Source organism: Trachurus japonicus, chromosome 13 (assembly GCF_045865225.1).
Source record: "Trachurus japonicus isolate A0001 chromosome 13, Traja_1.0".
In the NCBI taxonomy this organism is placed as follows: Eukaryota; Metazoa; Chordata; class Actinopteri; order Carangiformes; family Carangidae; genus Trachurus; species Trachurus japonicus.
The window spans coordinates 4,213,883-4,234,017 of NC_140919.1; the positions used below are offsets into that span (position 1 = coordinate 4,213,883).

Consider the following 20,135-nt stretch of genomic DNA (forward strand, 5'->3'; position numbering starts at 1 on the left):
TGTCACAATCAATAAATTATTAAATAATTTTAAATGATGCCTCCTTGATTTTTATCATTATTTACTTTCAATCCAGAAATCTAATTAATCTGGATGTATCGGATTTGTAATTCTAAACCAAAGACTAGAAACAAGATCATGCAACCAATTGGTTTTTTGTTTCTTAACTAAATGAGAGTAACTAGTTCTTTTTTTTTTTTTTATCCAGTTTTGAGTTTTGTTTTGCTACTTAATCCTTTAATTTCTCATTTGGCAGAGAGAGTAGCTAGGTACACAGATAAGTGTGAAAAAGTCCAAACAAAAGAAACTGACCAAAAAGGCAGCGTTTTATAAGCGATTTATAAGTTCTTTGCTTTAGAAAAAAGAATGATTGATTATGTGATGATACCCAGACCTTCAGTAACTCATCAGCTGTGTAGCCGACCATCTTGGTAACTTAATAAACTTAATACTAATAGATGAATCCTCAGAGTTGTGTATGAGTGCTGGTGGATGTGACTGTCTCTGACCTTTGTGTAGAGTCTGTGTGAACGCTGCCTGAATCCCTGTAGATCAGCTGTGACACATGGGAAGATGTGCTGGCTGATGAATCCAGGTGGACAGCATGTGATGTAGCAGCAGCAGCTGTGATGAGCCTCTCGTACTGATAACAGTAGCTGTCATAAAGATAGGCGGGGTCAACCCTGATTTCGTCAGAGCATGTTTTGGCAGTAAACAACACAAACCAGCTAGTCACTTGTGAGACTCTTATTTTACACTTATAAAGACAATACACCTCTGTCATGACTCTTCATGGAGGTCACAGGTCGTCAGCATCCATGAAGGAGAAGCTACTGAAGAAAAACTGCAGTCAGACCATGGTGAAGCACACTGATGTTTGTATTCAAGGTTGTTCATTCACACACACACACACAACTTGTACTTCCATTGAAGCTACCAAAAGCTTATTGAGGGAGCCTGGATACATACAACACAAAACAATACAGCATATACAAAACTAACAATACACATAAAACATTAACAGTATGCACACACACACACACACACACACACACACACACACACACACACACACACACACACACACACACACACACACACACACAACAATACAACAATAAAGCACATAAAAAACTAACAATACATTAAACATTAACGGACATTAGACAACATGGAGCCCTTGCGTACCACCAGGAGCCTTTTCAAAACATGTAGATATGAAAACAGATGGCAATAAAATTTACATTCAATTTACTATGGTTCAGATGCTCAATGGTTGCAGCTTATGTATAAACTACGTGATTTCATTTTTTCCGTTGTTTCCAGAAGCTGACCTCCTGATTTTAACAGGAATTTAATTTACTTTTCTTTAAACCCTTTTTTTAATCGAGCACTGTTAAAGCTAAAGGACAGATAATTGAAACATTCAACTGTATTCCACATTACAGTAAGAGGAGCACTTACATCACTGTGACATGAGGAGTAGCAGTAGCAGTAGTAGTAGCTGTCTAATTGAGCTAGCAAGCTAACTTTGCCATCACTGTCAACAGCTACTTTCAAACACTTTCTTGTCATCAAATCGACCAAATCACATTTTACTACTTAAAACTCAAAACATACCTTGTACCCGTCACAAGAGAAGCTTAATTATGAGAGTCAAATCTGATGAGTGTCCTCCTTTGTCTGAGGCCCGCGAAACTCAAAACAAAAGGGCTGCATCACCTACCGGGAGAACTTCAAAATAAAAGGTCCGTATTGGACAAATCACTTAAATGAAGCGGTTACTATTTAAAATTAAGTGAATAGAAAAATAATCATGAAATAAATCAAAGGGAATTCAATTCAATTCAATACTTTATTTTGGACACAGTGGCGGTCCAATGTTTGTTTGCTTATAAACGTTAGTCTCTAAACAAAGTACCTACATTGTACTCTCTGGACTGAAGTAAAGGAAGTCACGAAACATCTGTTAGAGTTTTTTACGTAACGTCGGGTTAATGGGAATAAGTTTAGTATGAATTTATTTTGTGTGTGTTTTCTCCTTTTTCTCTTGGAAGAATAGAACTGCATGCCCATTCTCTGGTCTGAAACTCCTGCAGTAGGAGGCGGTAGTGCTCCCTGGAAATGGGAAGCAAACTGCCTGAGAAGAAGAACTGGACACCAGCCGCCAGCAAGAAGAGTCACGTTTGGGCAGAGCCATGAGTCTACGACTCAATACAGCCTAGTTGTTGGGCGGGACTAACCTGGAGTTTGAGTGAAATGTCTGAGGTGGAGTTTCTGAGAGGATTCGTTACCCAGAGACTCACCGCCGCCTCCCAGGAAATCTTAGCGGCCGTGGACAGAGTCGTAGCCGGCTACGAGGCGCAGGCTTCGGGCTTCAGACGGGAGATCGAGCGGCAGAGGAACCTGCTGGATGTTCTCCTGCAGCCTCGAGTCCTTCTCAACAAAACCGGTTGGTGATTCAGTTTTAAATCCATTAACATCATGCTAGTCTCGGTTTGTAGATAAAGAGGACATGTTGTACTACAGTATTTTACTGCGGTCACGCCGGCTACGCTTCGGAAAAGCTCACTTTAAAATCGAGTGCCTGTCTCTACATCGTCTCGTACGGTAAAGCGTGTGAACGGCTTCATGGTGCATTCAAGGACACCCCGTAAACCCAGGAATCTATATCGACGGGATACAGTACAATGTCTACCCGCATTGGCAGATTAAAATATTAATTTAAAAAAAAATCAAATAGTTTTCTGCAAACTCCACCAGATTCTTGTTCTACCACAACTACCTCTGTGGTGATTTTCAAGATGTTTCACTGTACCATCTTTTGAAATCATACACAGCATACAGTAGCCTACAATTTCTGCCACCATTGGCAGATTAAAATATTCATTAAAAATAATAATCAAATTGTTTTCTGAGAACTCCACCAGATTCTTGTTCTAGGTGCTGCCAGCTACCTCTGTGGTGATTTTGAAGCTGCTTCACTATAAAACTTTTTTGTTAATCTGATGCTGAAGTCATACACAGCATAGTACAGTGTCTGTCTCCATTGGCAGTGTCTTTAGCAAGGCAGTGGTCGTCTTGGAGGTGTGTTTGGGGTCGTTATCATGTTGGAATACTGCTCTGGGCCCAGTTTCTGAAGGGAGGGGATCATGCTCTGCTTCCATAGGCGTCATTTACGCTGGGGACGCTGGGGACATGTCCCCACCACTTTTTGTCAAGAACAATTTTGTCCCCACCACAAAATAAACTTAACATTATCCTAATGAAGAATGACGAAAAAACGTTGATAAACTATGACAAAATAGGCAGCTGAAACAGTGTGCACGGCGCAGAGCTTCAGCCGGAGCCAATAACTCGCAACAATCTGCGATTAAAGAGTTCTCACAGCCTGGTCCTCGCAGGCGCTTGGCTGGTCGCACAGGGAGCAGCTTCTCTCTCCTCGCCGGTAAAACATCAACTCCACTCGTCTGTACTCGGGTTTTCCACACACACAGGTCTGTCTCTAGCTCTGTATGTATGGATGTGTGTGTGTGTCTCGTGTGCAGACGCAACTGACAAATATTTAGAGACGGACAGCAACAACTTCATTACCGGTAATCATCATTTTATTTTGAAAATTGACCGGATTTTCTCGCCTTTTCTGTGCCCGACTTCCTGTCTGGTACGATCCGTCTATCCAGCTTGACAGACGAAGCTCACGGCTCACGTGAAAAATAGAACAGACGCCGAACTGAAGGGCGGCCTCCACGCGGGGTCGATTGTACCGGATGAGACAGCACCCGATGCTTCATGTTTGGGTGCAAAGTCAAAATCAACATCTAATCTGTCCCTTCAAAGTAAAGTTTATAACGTGTCTGTTTGGAGCAGCTGCTGACAGTGACAGTCCTCATCACTAAACCTTCCTCGCTCACGTCGTGACGACGGGACAAAGTCTTTTGGATATATATTGTATATTCTGTGTTTTTCCTCTCTATAACCATCTCGTTTCAGTTTTTGCCGGTTGGCAATCATCTGGTGTGCACCCGCTGTTTCTCTGTTTCTCACTCACTCTCAATGCGCATAGATGTTATAAAAAATAAAATGATCACCAGCTTGTCATGCCACACCTGTCACGTCTCTAAACACAACTACGGGCTTCTTCTTTTTTTTTGCTGCGGTCCGGCGGAGAATTAAAAAAAAAACTGTCCCCACCACTTTTCAAAGTAAACTGACGCCCTTGTCTGCTTCAGTATGTCAGTAGGGTTAGGGGACAGGCAGACCGCCCACCCCTTCAACCTGAAATGACCGGTTGATTTGGGCTGCTGCAGGGATGTCTGGATGACCTGGAATATGGTCAAACACACACACATGAGAACATCAGATTATCAAAAGATGGTACAGTGAAACATCTTGAAAATCACCACAGAGGTAGCTGGGGTCATGTAGAATAAGAATCTGTTGAAGTTCTTAGAAAACAATTTGATTCTTATTTTTAATGAATATTCTAATCTGCCAATGGAGGCAGACATTGTACTGTATGCTGTGTATGACTTCAGCATCAGATTATCAAAAGATGGTACAGTGAAACAATTTGAAAATCACCACAGAGGTAGTTGTGGTCATGTAGAACAAGAATCCGTTGGAGTTTGCAGAAAAAATTTTGATTATTTTTTTAAATTAATATTTTAATCTGCCAATGGGAGCAGACATTAATGTGGATGAATCTCCGTTACCACTTGTTAATGGTCCATTTTAGATAAATCTATGGTTTTGTCTCTATGGTTATTTTGTTATTATTAGTGGTGGTGGAAATGCTGGGCGAGCCGACCAGCTTTCTTTACTTTCGGTTTCGTGGCGATTCATGAGAATAACGCCGCCGAATCTCCGTTTATGGTGGGAACTACGACGTCTGACTTTAATTCTTGATGAATGAAAACATGAGTCTGTCTTGCGCCGGTCAAAGAATTTCACGGTGCGGAGGCTCATAAATGTAGTGTGGAAACACTTCACTTTTCCAAAACTCCTCGTTGTCCCTTTAACATGATAGAAGGACAGAAAACACATACATGATCGCCGGTGAAATGAAATACAAACTGAAACCAAGCAGTCTCATTCCTTAAACAATCATGTCGGAAGAGACACCCTGTTATCGTGGAGAAGATTTTCATCTGTTTCAGAAGGGTCAAACTATTGCCATGAATCAAGCAAATAAAACATCTAAGGAGATTACTGAGACTACTAAAAATGGGTTAAGAACTGTCAAATGCATTATTAAAAACCTGAAGGAGAGTGGAGAACCATCATCTTAAAGGAAGAAATGTGGTCCGGTGTGACCACAGAGTCCAGAACCCCACTGAGAATCTTTGAAAAAATGAATGCAACTCTGGACAGACAGCGTCTGACCGTCCTGACAGCGAGCGACGTCGCTCCGTCACTCCGTCGCTCCGTCCAGCGATGACGCAGAGCCCTTAAAAAATCGCTCGCCCTGTCTCTATCTGGACGACATTTCGCGGCAGCCTCCCGCCCCTAAACACTTCTTATTGGTTGAAATGAACACGCTGCTTTCTGTTGACAAGCTAGTTATCAGAGATAGGAGAATATGAGAGAAACAAAATAAAAAAAACACTCCAAGATGTGAAAAACAGCAATAGCGCCACAAGTTTGTTTACGTCCCTCAATAATTTGATTGGTTTGGATTCTGAACCAATAGAATATACCCGCTGCATATCAGGACCCCTTCGTGCGAGATTTCGTCGCCGTTTCGCTCGCTCACTGCATGTCAGGACGGGGTTTAAAGGTGGTCTATCAAAATATTAGTGTGTGACTTTATTTTGGTCGGGCAGTGTAAATAAACTTGTTAGTTCTACTTAAGAGTAACAATAGTAATTGGTCTGAAAGCTTTGATATATCTCTGGGCTCTTAGGGCATTGGTTAGAGTCCAATAGTCTACAATATTTTATTACTACTAGTTAGGGGTGTCACGATTTCGATTTTTTATCGAAATCGATCAAATTACGTCATAGTCTAGAGCATCGAAGTCAAAGAGAGGATAGACGCCCCCCGGAAAGCTACAACTGCCTGTTGTCCCCATTGCACCGGCGTCTTTTGTCTTTCAGTCACTGGTCCAAGCTCTCCTTTACTTTTTCTCTCGAGACAACACTCATTCTCTCTCTCTCTCTCTCTCTCTCTCTTGGCCCCTGGATCATGATTTTGGGGGCATTCTTGGTAAAATTGTTACCTTTATGTTGTAAATAAATTATTTAAATGTGACCATAGTGCCTAATGTGATACATTATGGAAATTGCATCACTTATATGTATCCCATCTTTTGAAATAAGATTTACTGTACAAAATTTGATGAATAAAACCAATGACCGTAGACTAGACTAGTCTGAAAATAGCAAAGGCCTCTGTGCTGTAAGAAAAAGAAAAAAAATCGAGAATCGAATCGTGACCCTAAAATCGAAAATCAAATTGAATCGAGGATTTGGAGAATCGTGACACCCTAACTACTAGTACTAGTAGTCATTTTCTATGAAGGTGTACTTTGATTGTGGTAACTGGAGGATTCTGTTTGATCAGCGTGACTTTATGGATTACTGATTGATGAATGGGTGCAGTTGGCTGCAGGAGAAGCTGTTGGTGTCCACTGAGAAGATAATTGGGGTTCATACGGACACCAGTTATATGAGTGACAGTATGAAGACACTGTTGTTCATAATGTGTGTGTTATTGTTTCTGCAGGTGATCAGCACCTGTTGATGATTAAAGCAGATGATCCTCCTGAATTGACCACTAATCTGGATCAGGAGAACCCAGAGAGTCTACATATTAAAGAAGAAAAGGAGGAACTATTGACCACTCCAGAGTTCTCCCTCACTTCTGTTCACGTGAGGAGTGACGAAGAGGAGGAGAAACCTCAGTCCCTACAACCTCATCACAGACAAACTGAGGCAGAGCTTCCATCCAGCAGCTCAGCTGAACAGATAGAGGTCGAGGTAGAGATAGAGGCTGATGGAGACGACTGTGGAGGATCTGAACCAGACAGGGACTCAGATCAGCCTGAAGATCTTCAGCCAGATACAGATGATGAGGTGTCAGTGTCGTCTGCTGAGACTGAAGACGATGATGACTGGAGAGAAACCAGAGCACCTGAGTCAGGTTTGAACAGTGAAGCTGTTCATTTAAGTGATGAAGAATGTGACACTGGTAAGAAGTCTCCATGCTGCGCAGAGAGTGGGAAAACATTTAAACATAATGGGGATTTTAAAGACCACACAAGTGTCCATACAGGAGAGAAACCATTTGACTGTGCTACCTGCGGTAAACATTTCAGATATAAATGTAGTCTTAAAAGACACATGGAAGTCCATACAGGAGAGAAACCATTTGACTGTGCTACCTGTGGTAAACACTTCAGTCGAAGAGAGACTCTTCAACGCCATGTGAGAGTCCATACAGGAGAGAAACCATTTCACTGTGCTGCCTGTGGTAAAACATTTGGGCAAAGAAAGATTCTTGAAGACCACATGAGAATCCATACAGGGGAGAAACCATTTGACTGTGCTACCTGCGGCAAACAATTCAGATTTAAAGGTAATCTTAAAAACCACATGGAAGTCCATACAGGAGAGAAAACAATTTGACTGTTCTACCTGCGGTAAACACTTCAGATATAAAGGTAATCTTAAAAACCACATGAGATTCCATACAGGAGAGAAACCATTTGACTGCGCTACCTGTGGTAAACAATTTGGATATAAAAGTAATCTTAAAAAACACATGATAATCCATACAGGGGAAAAAAACATTTGACTGTGCTACCTATGGTAAAAAGAATTACTAAAAATGGGTTGTAATGAACATATGAAAGTCCATGCGTCCAGTGGTTAAAAAAAAAAAAAGATGTTAAGGGAATTTTTTTAAGCACTTGAGAATCCACACACAGGATAAACCATTTAGTTGTACTATTTTTGGAGAAAGATTTACCCAGCAGATAAATATTTTCTTTCACTCAAAAAGTCCATTCAACAGTGAAGCCATTTGATTGCAGTTTTTTTGGGAAGTTGTTGTCTTGAGAGGCACATGGAAGTCCATACAGAAGTGAGTGTGGAGTACATTTAAGGCAGTAGGCAGTCTCAAAAGACACCTTAAATAATTTAGTTGCAATTTTTGTGATGAGACATTTTGTCAACAGGAAGATATTTGGTTTGGTTTTGTTTTTATTATGACATGTTCAATAAAGAATCAAATTTTAAAAAAAAAATCAAAATCAAATCTTTTCGTAAACCCACAATAATCCAGGAAGGAGAGTCAATGTACCGTTGGAAGTTTTTGTGGCTATCAATTCTCAGATATTTGGGGCATCAGTTGCTGAGGCAGTAGAGGTAGATAGTGCCAATGATCAGAGGGTTGGAGGTTTGAATCCCACTCTCTCCCATTTGCTGTCGTAGTATCCTTGGGCAAGACACCTTGCCCACCTTGCCCCGTGTGAGAGTGTGTGGATGTTTGGTGGTAGTCAGAGCTGCAATTTGGCACAAAATGGCAGCCACGGTTCTGTCAGTCTGCCCCGGGGCAGCTGTGGCTACAGACGTAGCTTACCACCACCGGTGTGAATGTGTATGAAGGAATAATGGTAAGGTAAGGTGTCTTGCCCAAGGACACTGTGACAGAGACTGGAAGAGAGCGGGATTCAAACCGCCAACCCTCTGAATATTGGATGACCAGCTCTACCTCCTGAGCCACTGCCGCCCCCACATCACTCACACGAGCAAAGGGAAAGCAGTCAGGTCTGAGGTGAAGCGCCCTCCAAGGCCAAACAGCAGTGATTCTAGGGGACGGTGCAGCCACCACAGCCCTGCTGTAAACCAATGTAACAGGGCTGTGTTGTATAGGCACAGGGAAGACCAGGAGACTCTATGTATGTACATGTGTTTTCACATCCTGTAGTGAATAAATCCAGGAAAATAATCACATCTGAGTCATCTTTGTTTCTGAGCTGCACTTATCACACTTGCTATAACAATAGACAGATTTTGGCCTTGGTGGTGGAACAGTTGGTGAAGCTGCTGCCTTTCCTGTTACTCATTGATTCTTTATTGCTGGTTTATTGCACTGTTTTTAAGGTTAAGATTACTTTATTTGTTCCACAGTTGTGGTCAACACAACACTGATGATTTCTGTGCTCACATTGGCCCTCATTTATGAAACTTGCGTACACCAAAAAAATGGGTGTACACCAAATTCACCGCAAGGATCGGCATTTATTAATCTGAGCGTGAGCGTACGGTACGCACAAATCTCACGCCAGCTCTGACCAGGTGTACGCACATTTGGAACCAGCGTAGAACATGCAGGAAGGAGTGCTGCTGTGTCAGAATGATTATTAAACCATAGTCTAATAACGCAGCGATGTGGACCACATGTTGTTGTTGTTTATATTGATAAAAAGTTAAAAAGTAGCCAAAAAAGAGAAACGCTACAACCAAGTCCGTGTTGAAAATTTAACTCGACTTTTATTTTGAGCAACTGAGATGAATTAAAAACCACGACGTGACAGATGCTCGTTAATCAGCTGTGTAAACAGAAACAGTCAATGACAGACAGACCTGTTATTGTAGATCACACACACAAACTTCCAACATCTCCTGCACCAGAGCATGACCGGACGGCTCCTCAGTCTCTCTCTCTGCCGGACACCGGAGGGGGGGAGGGAGGGAGGGGGGGGAGGGGCTCCGCTACCTGTCCAGGTGCAGCTGATCTCCGCGGCGGAGTGTTTTTTTTTTTTTTTCCCCCCGTCACCGGGACCTGTCAGTGGGACATCGGGCCGGTGTTTCACATCCCTCCATCAGCCGAACCATGCCAGCGGTACTGATGGTCATAAAGTCGCGTTCGCAGCAGTAATATGCCTATGATTTCTCCTCAGTCACTTGTGTTTAGTAAACTGCAGGAGCATTTCATGAGGTCGCTGGGTTTCCTGACGTGGTCGGTGACACGTGCGTCTGCAGCCTCCATCCACCGGGATGACGCTTAATCACAAAAACTATCAATCTATCAATGTCCAGATATTTAATGTTGCCGCCCTCTTCCTGTTCAACGCGGTAACGTCAGTAAAGTCCCTCTTCTTGGCCGTCTTCCGTGTCTCCATGTGGTAAAAGGGGCAGGGCGACGCCTCTAAAGCAGGAATATATCGGGGCGTGACATTTAAATTACGCTCGTTTTCAGCCGCCGGATTTATCACCACCACGCCGAAATCAGCAGCGTACACACTTTTAGTAAATCACACGTGACACTTGGCGTACACTGATATTTACACCAGAATCTACACCAGATCCTGCGCAAGTTTGATAAATGAGGGCCATTGACTCATCTTCTTAAGTTAGTTGTAATAGTAGTAATTCCTCCTTACCTTTCTGAGGTTCTTCTATGAGAACTCAGATCTTACTCTGTGGTTTATGTCTTCAGTTCATCTCTTGCTGTGTTGTAAATGGAGTTTCCATTGGTTGCAAATTCTCCTCACCGTTTGAGTGCACACATCTCCGTGGTGACCAGAGCACGTTCAGGAGGTCATCATCTCTCTGAAACCTTGGAGATCAGCCAGACTTGGTTATTTAACTTTAGTGGTTTCCTTCTGATGTGTCTACTTGTAATACTTCCCCTGCTGTATGATGTGACATCACAGCACTACTATAGCCGGTAGACTACCTAAAACTTGATATGATTATAATCATCATCTGATTCAATCAGAATTATCCATTGAGTGTTTTATGTTTATCACATAAGTTCCATAGTATTTGGTTCACTTAACTTGGGTACATGTCAGTTTTTGCTTTTGTAGCTTACTTCCCTCATGTTTTTATGTCTGTAACATGGTGTGTGTCATAAAAGTTGTTTATTCACTTGGGCCTTTATTTCATGGAGCAAAGTGCAGTGGAGCATTTTAATTAATCCAGATAGGGCAACAGTATCACATTCAAAAGGTGAGTCACAGTACAAAGTTTAACACCAACAGTTGTGTCGCAGTTTATTTTCTCACTTAAGGTAACCTGAAGAGAGTGGTTCTTTGTGTGCAGCTCCACTTCCTGATGACTGGAGGCAGCTTTTACCGCCTGAATGGAGGAGGTGGAGATGAGCCGCTGCTCTCCTGCTGTCTGACAGCCGCTGGAGAACAGCTGGGACTTTGTCTGTGGTGAGTGGTCTGTCATTAGATTTACACTACAGGACTGATGTGGACTCAGTGTGGCGGGCTGAGGGGCTCACAGGGTTTTTAAGGCTCTACATCAATGGTTGCCAAACCCTAGATCGCGATCGACCATCTTGAAGACTGTCCCTGTCGCGCTCGAAAATACTGGAAAGATAAGCGTAAAACACATTATGCCTGATTGCTTTTTCGATCCAGCTTTTGTTTTGTTTTTCAGTGTAGCAGCCAGGTGGGTGCTGCATTAAAGTAGCCTGACCAATCAGATAAGAGAAGCCGCACAGAGTCGATCATGCTGCACAGAGAGTGGTTGTTTCACTGAGGGTTCTCGTCACAGGTTGCTCTGAGCAAAGTGGGACCGTCAGTTATCGACTGGGCACATTAACGTCTGTGTGGGAAAGCGTAATCTGCACGGTAGTAAAAAAGTGAGCCTTGTCGTACATGTCCTGCGGACGTGTGCGTAGTCCGTTCTGCGTACGTTCCGCCGGACTGACAGACACCTCAGACTGCCTAGTTGTCTGGGTAACAATTTATGATAAATACACACTATTAATTAGTGTGTACGTGTTAAAACACATCTTAAAACCCATTTTATTCCTTGGCTTTCAACCCAGCATGAGACTCTACCTCTGTTTTAGTGTTTTATGGTCTGTTTTATTTATTGTGTTTATTGTTTTTTTATTTTTGTTTTATTTAAATTTTAAATTGTTTTAAAAGCAATAAACAATTATTATTATTTAATATTTATTTTTCTGCTAATTGTTTTATGTCCATATGTTGCATTATGTACAGCACTTTTTTTCAGCTATGGTTGTTTTAAAGGGCTTTCTAAATAAAGTTGAGTTGAGTTAATCATTAGTTAAGCATTAATAAACGTATTTCCTTGTTGTGCTACTTCCTGCTTGTACTGCAGCACCCACAAACACTCTAGGTCAGAGGTCTTCAACAGGGGGTCCGCGACCCCTAGGGGGTCCGCGGAGGTACTGCAGGGGGGTCGCGAAAGTTTTGGTTGAGGGAAAAAAAATATGAAAAAAGATATGGAAGTTATGAAAAAAAGATCCATTGTGAATATAGGGGTGTTCCCTGCTGCTGAACATCAGATTTTTACATAAAAGTCCTTTGTTTTCCTATAATATAGGTGTCAGGCGAGACTTTGTATTGTATCTACAAACACGGCGCACCATCTCTCCCTCACTCTCTCTCGCTCACTCCACCCCACCCCCCTCTAAAATCAGCCCGATGGCGGGCGCATGTGCACACACACACCACTGGTGCTGTGACACTCGGTCCCTGAACCGTCGGCCACACAACACAACGATGGGACTTTATGTTTTCATTCTCCATACACTCGTTAATTAACAGCACACACTCATATGACGGTGACATTAACGCGCGCCGCCACGTCTGCTCATAGCGCAGCAACAATGAAGCAGCATCAGGCCGTGACACCGTCACTGAAACGCTCCGTGGAACCATGACATGACACGGCGGGCCCGGTGTAAATGTTCTCAGAATCAGCTTCGGTGACCGCGGCGCTGACGACTGGGGGAGAGTCGCGAGCGTCATATGTCTTGGTATTGCACGGCCGCTGCAGCGACCCTCAGACAGTCCCATCGCTGCGTGTCAATCCCCCCTCTCACTTTCTCTCCGCGTCCCCGTCTCTCTCCAGCTGCCCTTTCAAAATAAATGCATAAAAAGCCAGAGAAAAAAACAAAGTAGGGGAAACACTGCTTTGTTTTCTCTGTCTTTTTATGGTTTAGTAATTCTTTCATTGGTGCAGTAGCAGCGTTCAGTTACCACGAGTGACTTGTTGTGATCATAGATGGCATGGCATATATTTTTTATGTAAGTCCCTTCGAAATATAAAGAGTCCCATGACCAGCCAAACTCCTAAAAAAAAGCGTGATTTATAGTTCATAATATGGTACTTTTGGCATATGGCACCAGGGCTGTTGCTAGGAATCCTGGGCCCCCTGAAAGTATACTGAAGTGGGCCCCTGCCCCCTGACTTTTCCACTTTTACGTATCTATTATCATTTCTTATTTAGCCTACTTTGTTTTGATGCTAATGCAGCATTACTACGAGTACTAGTCAGGGTCTTATGCAGAATAATTCAGTCATACAAAGATTAGACTACTGGGGTTTTTGTGGGCCCCACTGGGCGCTGAGCCCCTAGAATTATCATCACCTTTCTCCCCTATACAGTACAACGGCCCTGTATGGCACTGCAGGACCAGTTAAATATAAAACACAATTTTATACAATATATATAAGTAGGGGGTCCCTGCTCCATCTCTCCATCAGTTTGGGGGTCCTTGGCCTGGAAAACGTTGAAGACCCCTGCTCTAGGTTATTGATTATTGGATAAAAATCATCAATATTGTTGAGAAGAATCTTTTAGAGTTGCAACATTTGATCAACATCTAGCAGAAATTTTCAGTAAACTAAATAATTTTGTTTCTTGTTGATTGTTGCTGTTGCTGTGTTGTGACAAAACAAAACATTTTGAAGATGTTGCCTCAGACTGAGAGAAACTTGAACGCATCATTTGTCTGTCAGCTGAGGCCCAGTTGTTGTGTGTGTAGCTTGTTGGATCCAGTGGTTTTCTACAGGGACGCTGTCCACACAGAGACTGTGTCACATCAACTCAGTGGATCTCAGTCCTTGTGTGTGTCAGTGGATGGAAACAGTGGTCCATGGATCATGTTGCTGGGCTGCAGCTTCATGACGCCATCTAGTGGACTGATAGTAGAAGTACAGCAGCTGAAGGCAGCTTCCTCTTCCTCACTGCTGTGTGACTGCATTCAACTGACACTGATATGAAGCAGAGGAGAAGAGCCAATCAGTGGAGGAGCAGCTGGAGACATGATGGACATGTGAGCTGCTGTGCAGATGAATGATGTGTGTTTCCTCTGCAGGTGAAGCTACAAAGTGTGTGTGAGCTGATGTGGATGTGAGCTCAGCAGCATGGATCAGTGTGAGGACAGAGAGGAGGGAGCCCCTCCCTCTAAAACCAAGAGCCAGACCACAGGTCAAAGGTCAGAATATAAAACAGTCAGAAAGACTTTTCTCTCTAAAAGTCAGTTGTTGTGTTTATTAACACTAGAACCGCCAAGACGGTCTCACAGACCGTTTGTGTTTTTCTTATATAAATTACTTTGTTTACATTAAACCTACAGGTCTCTCAGTCCGTGACTTTTCCTAAATACATGTGTTTAATGGTTTCTGAAGCTTACAACTTATTAAAATGAAACACACTCGATTTCTGAGCAATTATACCTCGAACCGCCAGCAGCAGTCCCACAGACCGCTGCATATAAACGGCAGTTATTAGGCCACTGTGTCCAGCTGTGATCACACAGCAATTATTACAATGTTTCCATTTTGCCGTTGTCGCGCTTCTTTTTTTCACTTACTGTTTTCCTATGTGGCTATATTTATTTTTATATGACGAGAGAGAGAGAGAGAGAGAGAGAGAGAGAGAGAGAGAGAGAGAGAGAGAGAACGAACGAGACACCGGGTGTATACGGGCAATAACTGAAACGGGCCGGTTAGAAAAGAAAAAGGAAAATCAGAGAATACAGGATATGTCCAGGAGACTCATCGGGACGTGAGGGAGGGGGGATCGGTTGGTGGCTCAGGTAGTGATGAGGAAATTGTAAGCTGCATCTGTCAGCTGCACACATGTGCTCCGTGCAGATGTAACGGAGGTGCGCGGACTGTCTGTGTAACCAAACTTTATTTTGTGGGCTCAGGACAGACTAGATCATGATTAGTCTGTGTTAGATATAAAGCGCCATATATATAGCCTACTCACTCTCGTTTATAATGATTATTGAATTATAACGTAATAATAGCCTAATTATCTCGGCTGCTGTCCAGTCCGGTAATAACAGGTTTCTGTGGGCGTGGAGCCTAAACTACGTAATATCCAGGTAGAACAACTGTGAAACACTGGAGTTGATAACAAACAGGCCTTGAAAAAATAAAAATCCAGTGAACAGCGACATCGACTCTTGACATGAGAGCAGCACACGTGTCCAGATGCGTCACTTTCAGCTGTAGGCAGAAGTGTCTGCTGTAGGTGCAACAAGCGGTGCTGTAACATCACTCAGTCTTAACCCCCCAACGACATCCAAGCAAGACCCCAACACAACGTAATATGAAGAAGGACTAACACTACTAAAAATTAAATCTTATTTTTTCCACTTACAGAACTGTTTGTGACTGGAAACAATGTAATTACACGTGACGGTCTGGGAGACCGCTGTGGCGTTTTAAGGGGGATTAGAATGTTGGCGGTTCTAGTGTTAAAAGACTGAAGATATTTTTCATAATTTTTCTCCAACCTGTAAATTTATCAGTTGTGTTGTTGTTTCAGGATCCAGCAGCAGAGACCAGACTCTCCTGAACCCAGCTGTCTGTCTTTAAAGAGCGACCGGTCAATAGGAAGGCTCATTAACTTTAAAGGAGGATGTGGATCAGCTGATCAGATGTAAGAGACAAAACTACATTTCAAAGCTTTTGAGTTTCTGTTGAACATTCTTCCAGTTCCTGTGGAGTCAAATTTCAATGATTCTCCATAAAATCAGATTTACAACTCAGACACATTGTCCAGCTGCAGTAAAGAGTCCCTGCCTGAACATCCACATGTTAAAGGACAAGTGCCGTTATTTACAACCTGGACCTTATTTCTGGCATAAAATACGGTTGTTTACTCATCCATGTAACTTTGGTGTCATTAGGAGTCCTTTGGACGATGTTTAGATCCATTCGAGAGTTGCTTATATCCATATTGTGGGAGTGATTGGGGCACAGGAAATGCAGCTTCTAAATTACACATTATCTGCTGTGAAACTCGTTCTGTTATCGTCATCAGGGATCTGTAGAAATCTGACAAATATTCAGCCATGTTGCACAAAACTAGCAGTAGCAAATTCCAGGTAAACAAGCCGACTGTCGCAGAGTTGAATTGCTTTATTAACAATTATATACAACAGTATTATTACATATTATACAACAGAACAGTATTATTCAGCCAGGGGTATTACAGTTATAAAAGTGATATACACATAGCAGAGGAGCCAATTTAATTTGTATAGCCAATTTTTACAGTTTGTCTCAAAGGGCTTTACATGGCATCACAACAACATCCTCTGCCCATAAACCCTCACATCCACTGAGGAAAAACTCCCAGGAAAACCCTTTTAACAGGGAAAAATTGGAGAAACAACAGGGTGAGCAACAGAGGAGGGATCCCTCACCCAGAATGGGCAGACGTGCAATAGAAGTATAAAGACAAGAAAACAGGTTATAAAATAGAACATGGAAAACATAGAGAATAGTAGGTCAACCTACAGACCCCAGATGACAATAAAGGGCAACTCCAGACTCAAAGGGGAATAGCACTAGCGAATCATAACAAATATTGGTGAAATGAACGACTTTTGTGGCAGATAATGTGTTATTTAGAGGCTATATTTTGGTGCCCTGATCACTCTCACTATATGGATATACGCGGCTCTCAAATGGATCTGAATATCATCCGAAGGACTCCGAATGACACCAAAGTTATATTGGTGAGTAAACAACACTTGTCCTTTCATTTTCAGAGATGCTCACAGTGCAGCAGTAGCAATAGGAAATGTGTCAGAACCATCTACTTAGTTAAATAGTTAAAAGTCAGTTCTTGTGTTTATTAAAAGATTGAAGATATTTTTCATCAGTTTTTACAACATGCAAATTTATCAGTTGTGTTGTTGTTTCAGGATCCAGCAGCAGAGACCAGACTCTCCTGAACCCAGCTGTCTGTCTTTAAAGAGCAACGACTCAAAGGACTTGATCATTAACTTTAAAGGAGGACGTGGATCAGCTGATCAGATGTAAGCTGTAACTGACAGTCAGACTCAGGTTATTGTAGAAAAGAATCAGTTTGAACGACGTGTTGTTGGACCAGGTCTGAATCCAAAGTGTCTGTGTCTGTTGTGAACGTCCTCAGGGGACATATAAAGTCCATCTTGTATTATCTCTCTGTCCTGATGTTGACTTGACACTGATTCCTCCACAGAGTGGACCAGGAGAGCTCAGAGGTTCCCAGTGGTCAGTCTGCCCAGCAGCATCAAACACACCTGGACTCCATATTTATGGTGAGGACATGTCCAACAGCTGCTGTTACATCTGTTGTGTTCACCATCATCTCCATGCTGCACTTTGACACCAGTGGATTGTCAGTCTGTCCAACATGGATCTGATGTTTGGCTCCATGGTTTTAGTTTGATGCTGTCACTCATAGAGTTTCTGTTCCAGCTGCTGGAGGAGAACATGGTCACTTTTGTCAAGAACGAGCTCAAGAAGATCCATAAGGCTCTGAGTCCAGATTACCCAGAATGCTCAGCGAGTCAGGGGGAGGATGAGGAGGTGTTGGATGGTGAGGATGAAGAGCAGAGGAGCAGCAGAGAGGCATTAGTGAAGATCACAGTGAACTTCCTGAGGAAGATGAAGCAGGAGGAGCTGGCTGAGCGTCTGCAGAGCAGTAAGAGGATTTCTCTAAAGATTCAACATGATGGACAAATGAGACGTTCACTGACATCAACACATGGAAGGAAACATGTTCACATAGTTGTTATTTAGAGAAATTAACATGTTATATTTTCTTATTGGTCTGATTTCCTGTGTTTTCATTTAGAACATGCTGCAGCAGTTTGTGGACGTAAACTCCAATCTGCCCTGAAGAAGAAGTTCCAGTGTGTGTTTGAGGGGATCTCTAAAGCAGGAAACCCAACCCTTCTGAACCAGATCTACACAGAGCTCTACATCACAGAGGGAGGGGCTGGAGGGGTCAATGATGAACATGAGGTCAGACAGATTGAAACAGCGTCCAGGAAACCAGACAGACCAGAAACAACCATCAGACAAGAAGACATCTTTAAAGCCCTACCTGGAAGAGACCGACCAATCAGAACAGTGATGACAAAGGGAGTGGCTGGCATTGGGAAAACAGTCTTAACACAGAAGTTCACTCTGGACTGGGCTGAAGACAAAGACAACCAGGGCATACACTTCACATTTCCCTTCACCTTCAGAGAGCTGAATGTGCTGAAGGAGAAAAAGTTTAGCTTGGTGGAACTTGTTCATCACTTCTTCTCTGAAACCAAAGAAGCAGGAATCTGCAGGTTTGATCAGTTCCAGGTGGTCTTCATCTTTGACGGTCTGGACGAGTGTCGACTTCCTCTGGACTTCCACAACACTGAGATCCTGACTGATGTGACAGAGTCCACCTCAGTCAATGTGCTGCTGACCAACCTCATCAGGGGGAACCTGCTTCCCTCTGCTCACCTCTGGATAACCACACGACCTGCAGCAGCCAATCAGATCCCTCCTGAGTGTGTTCACATGGTGACAGAGGTCAGAGGGTTCACTGACCCACAGAAGGAGGAGTACTTCAGGAAGAGGTTCAGAGATGAGCAGCAGGCCAGAAAGATAATCTCCCACATCAAGACCTCACGAAGCCTCCACATCATGTGCCACATCCCAGTCTTCTGCTGGATCACTGCTACAGTTCTGGAGGAGCTGTTGAAGACCAGAGAGGGAGGAGAGCTGCCCAAGACCCTGACTGAGATGTACATCCACTTCCTGGTGGTTTATCTAAAACTGAAGAAGGCCAAGTATGATGAAGGAGCTGAGACAGATCCTCACTGGAGTAAAAAGAACAGGAAGATGATTGAGTCTCTGGGAAAACTGGCTTTTGAGCAGCTGCAGAAAGGAAACCTGATCTTCTATGAATCAGACCTGACAGCGTGTGGCATCGATATCAGAGCAGCCTCAGTGTACTCAGGAGTGTTCACACAGATCTTTAAAGAGGAGAGAGGCCTGTACCAGGACAAGGTGTTCTGCTTCGTCCATCTGAGTGTTCAGGAGTTTCTGGCTGCTCTTCATGTCCATCTGACCTTCATCAACTCTGGACTCAACCTGATGTCACAACAACAAACAACAACAAACTCCTGGTTGTCTCATGTCTTTGGAGGCAAACCTGAATTGACACCTTTCTACCAGAGCGCTGTGGACGAGGCCTTACAGAGTCCAAATGGACACCTGGACTTGTTCCTCCGCTTCCTCCTGGGTCTTTCACTGAAGACCAATCAGAATCTCCTACGAGGTCTGATGACAAAGACAAGAAGTGACTCATTGTCCAATCAGGAAACAGTTCAGTACATCAAGAAGAAGATTGAAGAGACTCCCTCTGCAGAGAAAAGCATCAACCTGTTCCACTGTCTGAATGAACTGAATGACCGTTCTCTAGTGGAGGAGATCCAACAGTCCCTGAGATCAGGACGTCTCTCCACAGATAAACTGTCTCCTGGTCAATGGTCGGCTCTGGTCTTCATCTTACTGTCATCAGAAGAAGATCTGGATGAGTTTGACCTGAAGAAATACTTTGCTTCAGAGGAGGCTCTTCTGAGGCTGCTGCCAGTGGTCAAAGCCTCCAACAAAGCTCTGTAAGTGTAGAGATAGTTGGATTTATTCATCATTATATAATAACACTTCTGTCTTTTCAACAGGACAGAAAATAAACTCCTTTCTTCTTTAATTCCTCATGATCATCTCTTCAGACTGAGCGGCTGTAACCTCTCAGAGAGAAGCTGTGAAGCTCTGTCCTCAGTCCTCAGCTCCCAGTCCTCTAGTCTGAGATACCTGGACCTGAGTAACAACAACCTGCAGGACTCAGGAGTGAAGCTGCTGTCTGGTGGACTGGAGAGTCCACACTGTAGACTGGAGACTCTCAGGTGAGGATCCATCCAGCTGTTTATCTGATGCCACTTGAACACAGCAGCAGGTGTTGACAGAGGGTTCCTGTGTGTTGTGTGTGTTCAGTCTGTCAGGATGTCTGATCACAGAGGAAGGCTGTGCTTCATTGGACATGTTCATGCTTTTATTAAACGTTGAACTGAATCAGTT

General features: G+C 43.2%; 1 protein-coding gene across 1 annotated transcript in view; it reads left to right on the plus strand.

The window, feature by feature from the left end:
- The window catches only part of LOC146975292 (protein NLRC3-like), a 138,881-nt gene that overhangs the window by 19,351 nt on the left and 99,395 nt on the right, over nt 1-20,135 (plus strand). Inside the window, exons 3-8 of the mRNA XM_085794693.1 lie at nt 15,562-15,675; nt 16,949-17,062; nt 17,248-17,326; nt 17,487-17,712; nt 17,866-19,675; nt 19,790-19,963. Of these exons, the coding sequence (XP_085650819.1) occupies nt 15,562-15,675; nt 16,949-17,062; nt 17,248-17,326; nt 17,487-17,712; nt 17,866-19,675; nt 19,790-19,963 (2,517 nt within the window). The remainder of the gene's footprint in view (nt 1-15,561; nt 15,676-16,948; nt 17,063-17,247; nt 17,327-17,486; nt 17,713-17,865; nt 19,676-19,789; nt 19,964-20,135) is intronic.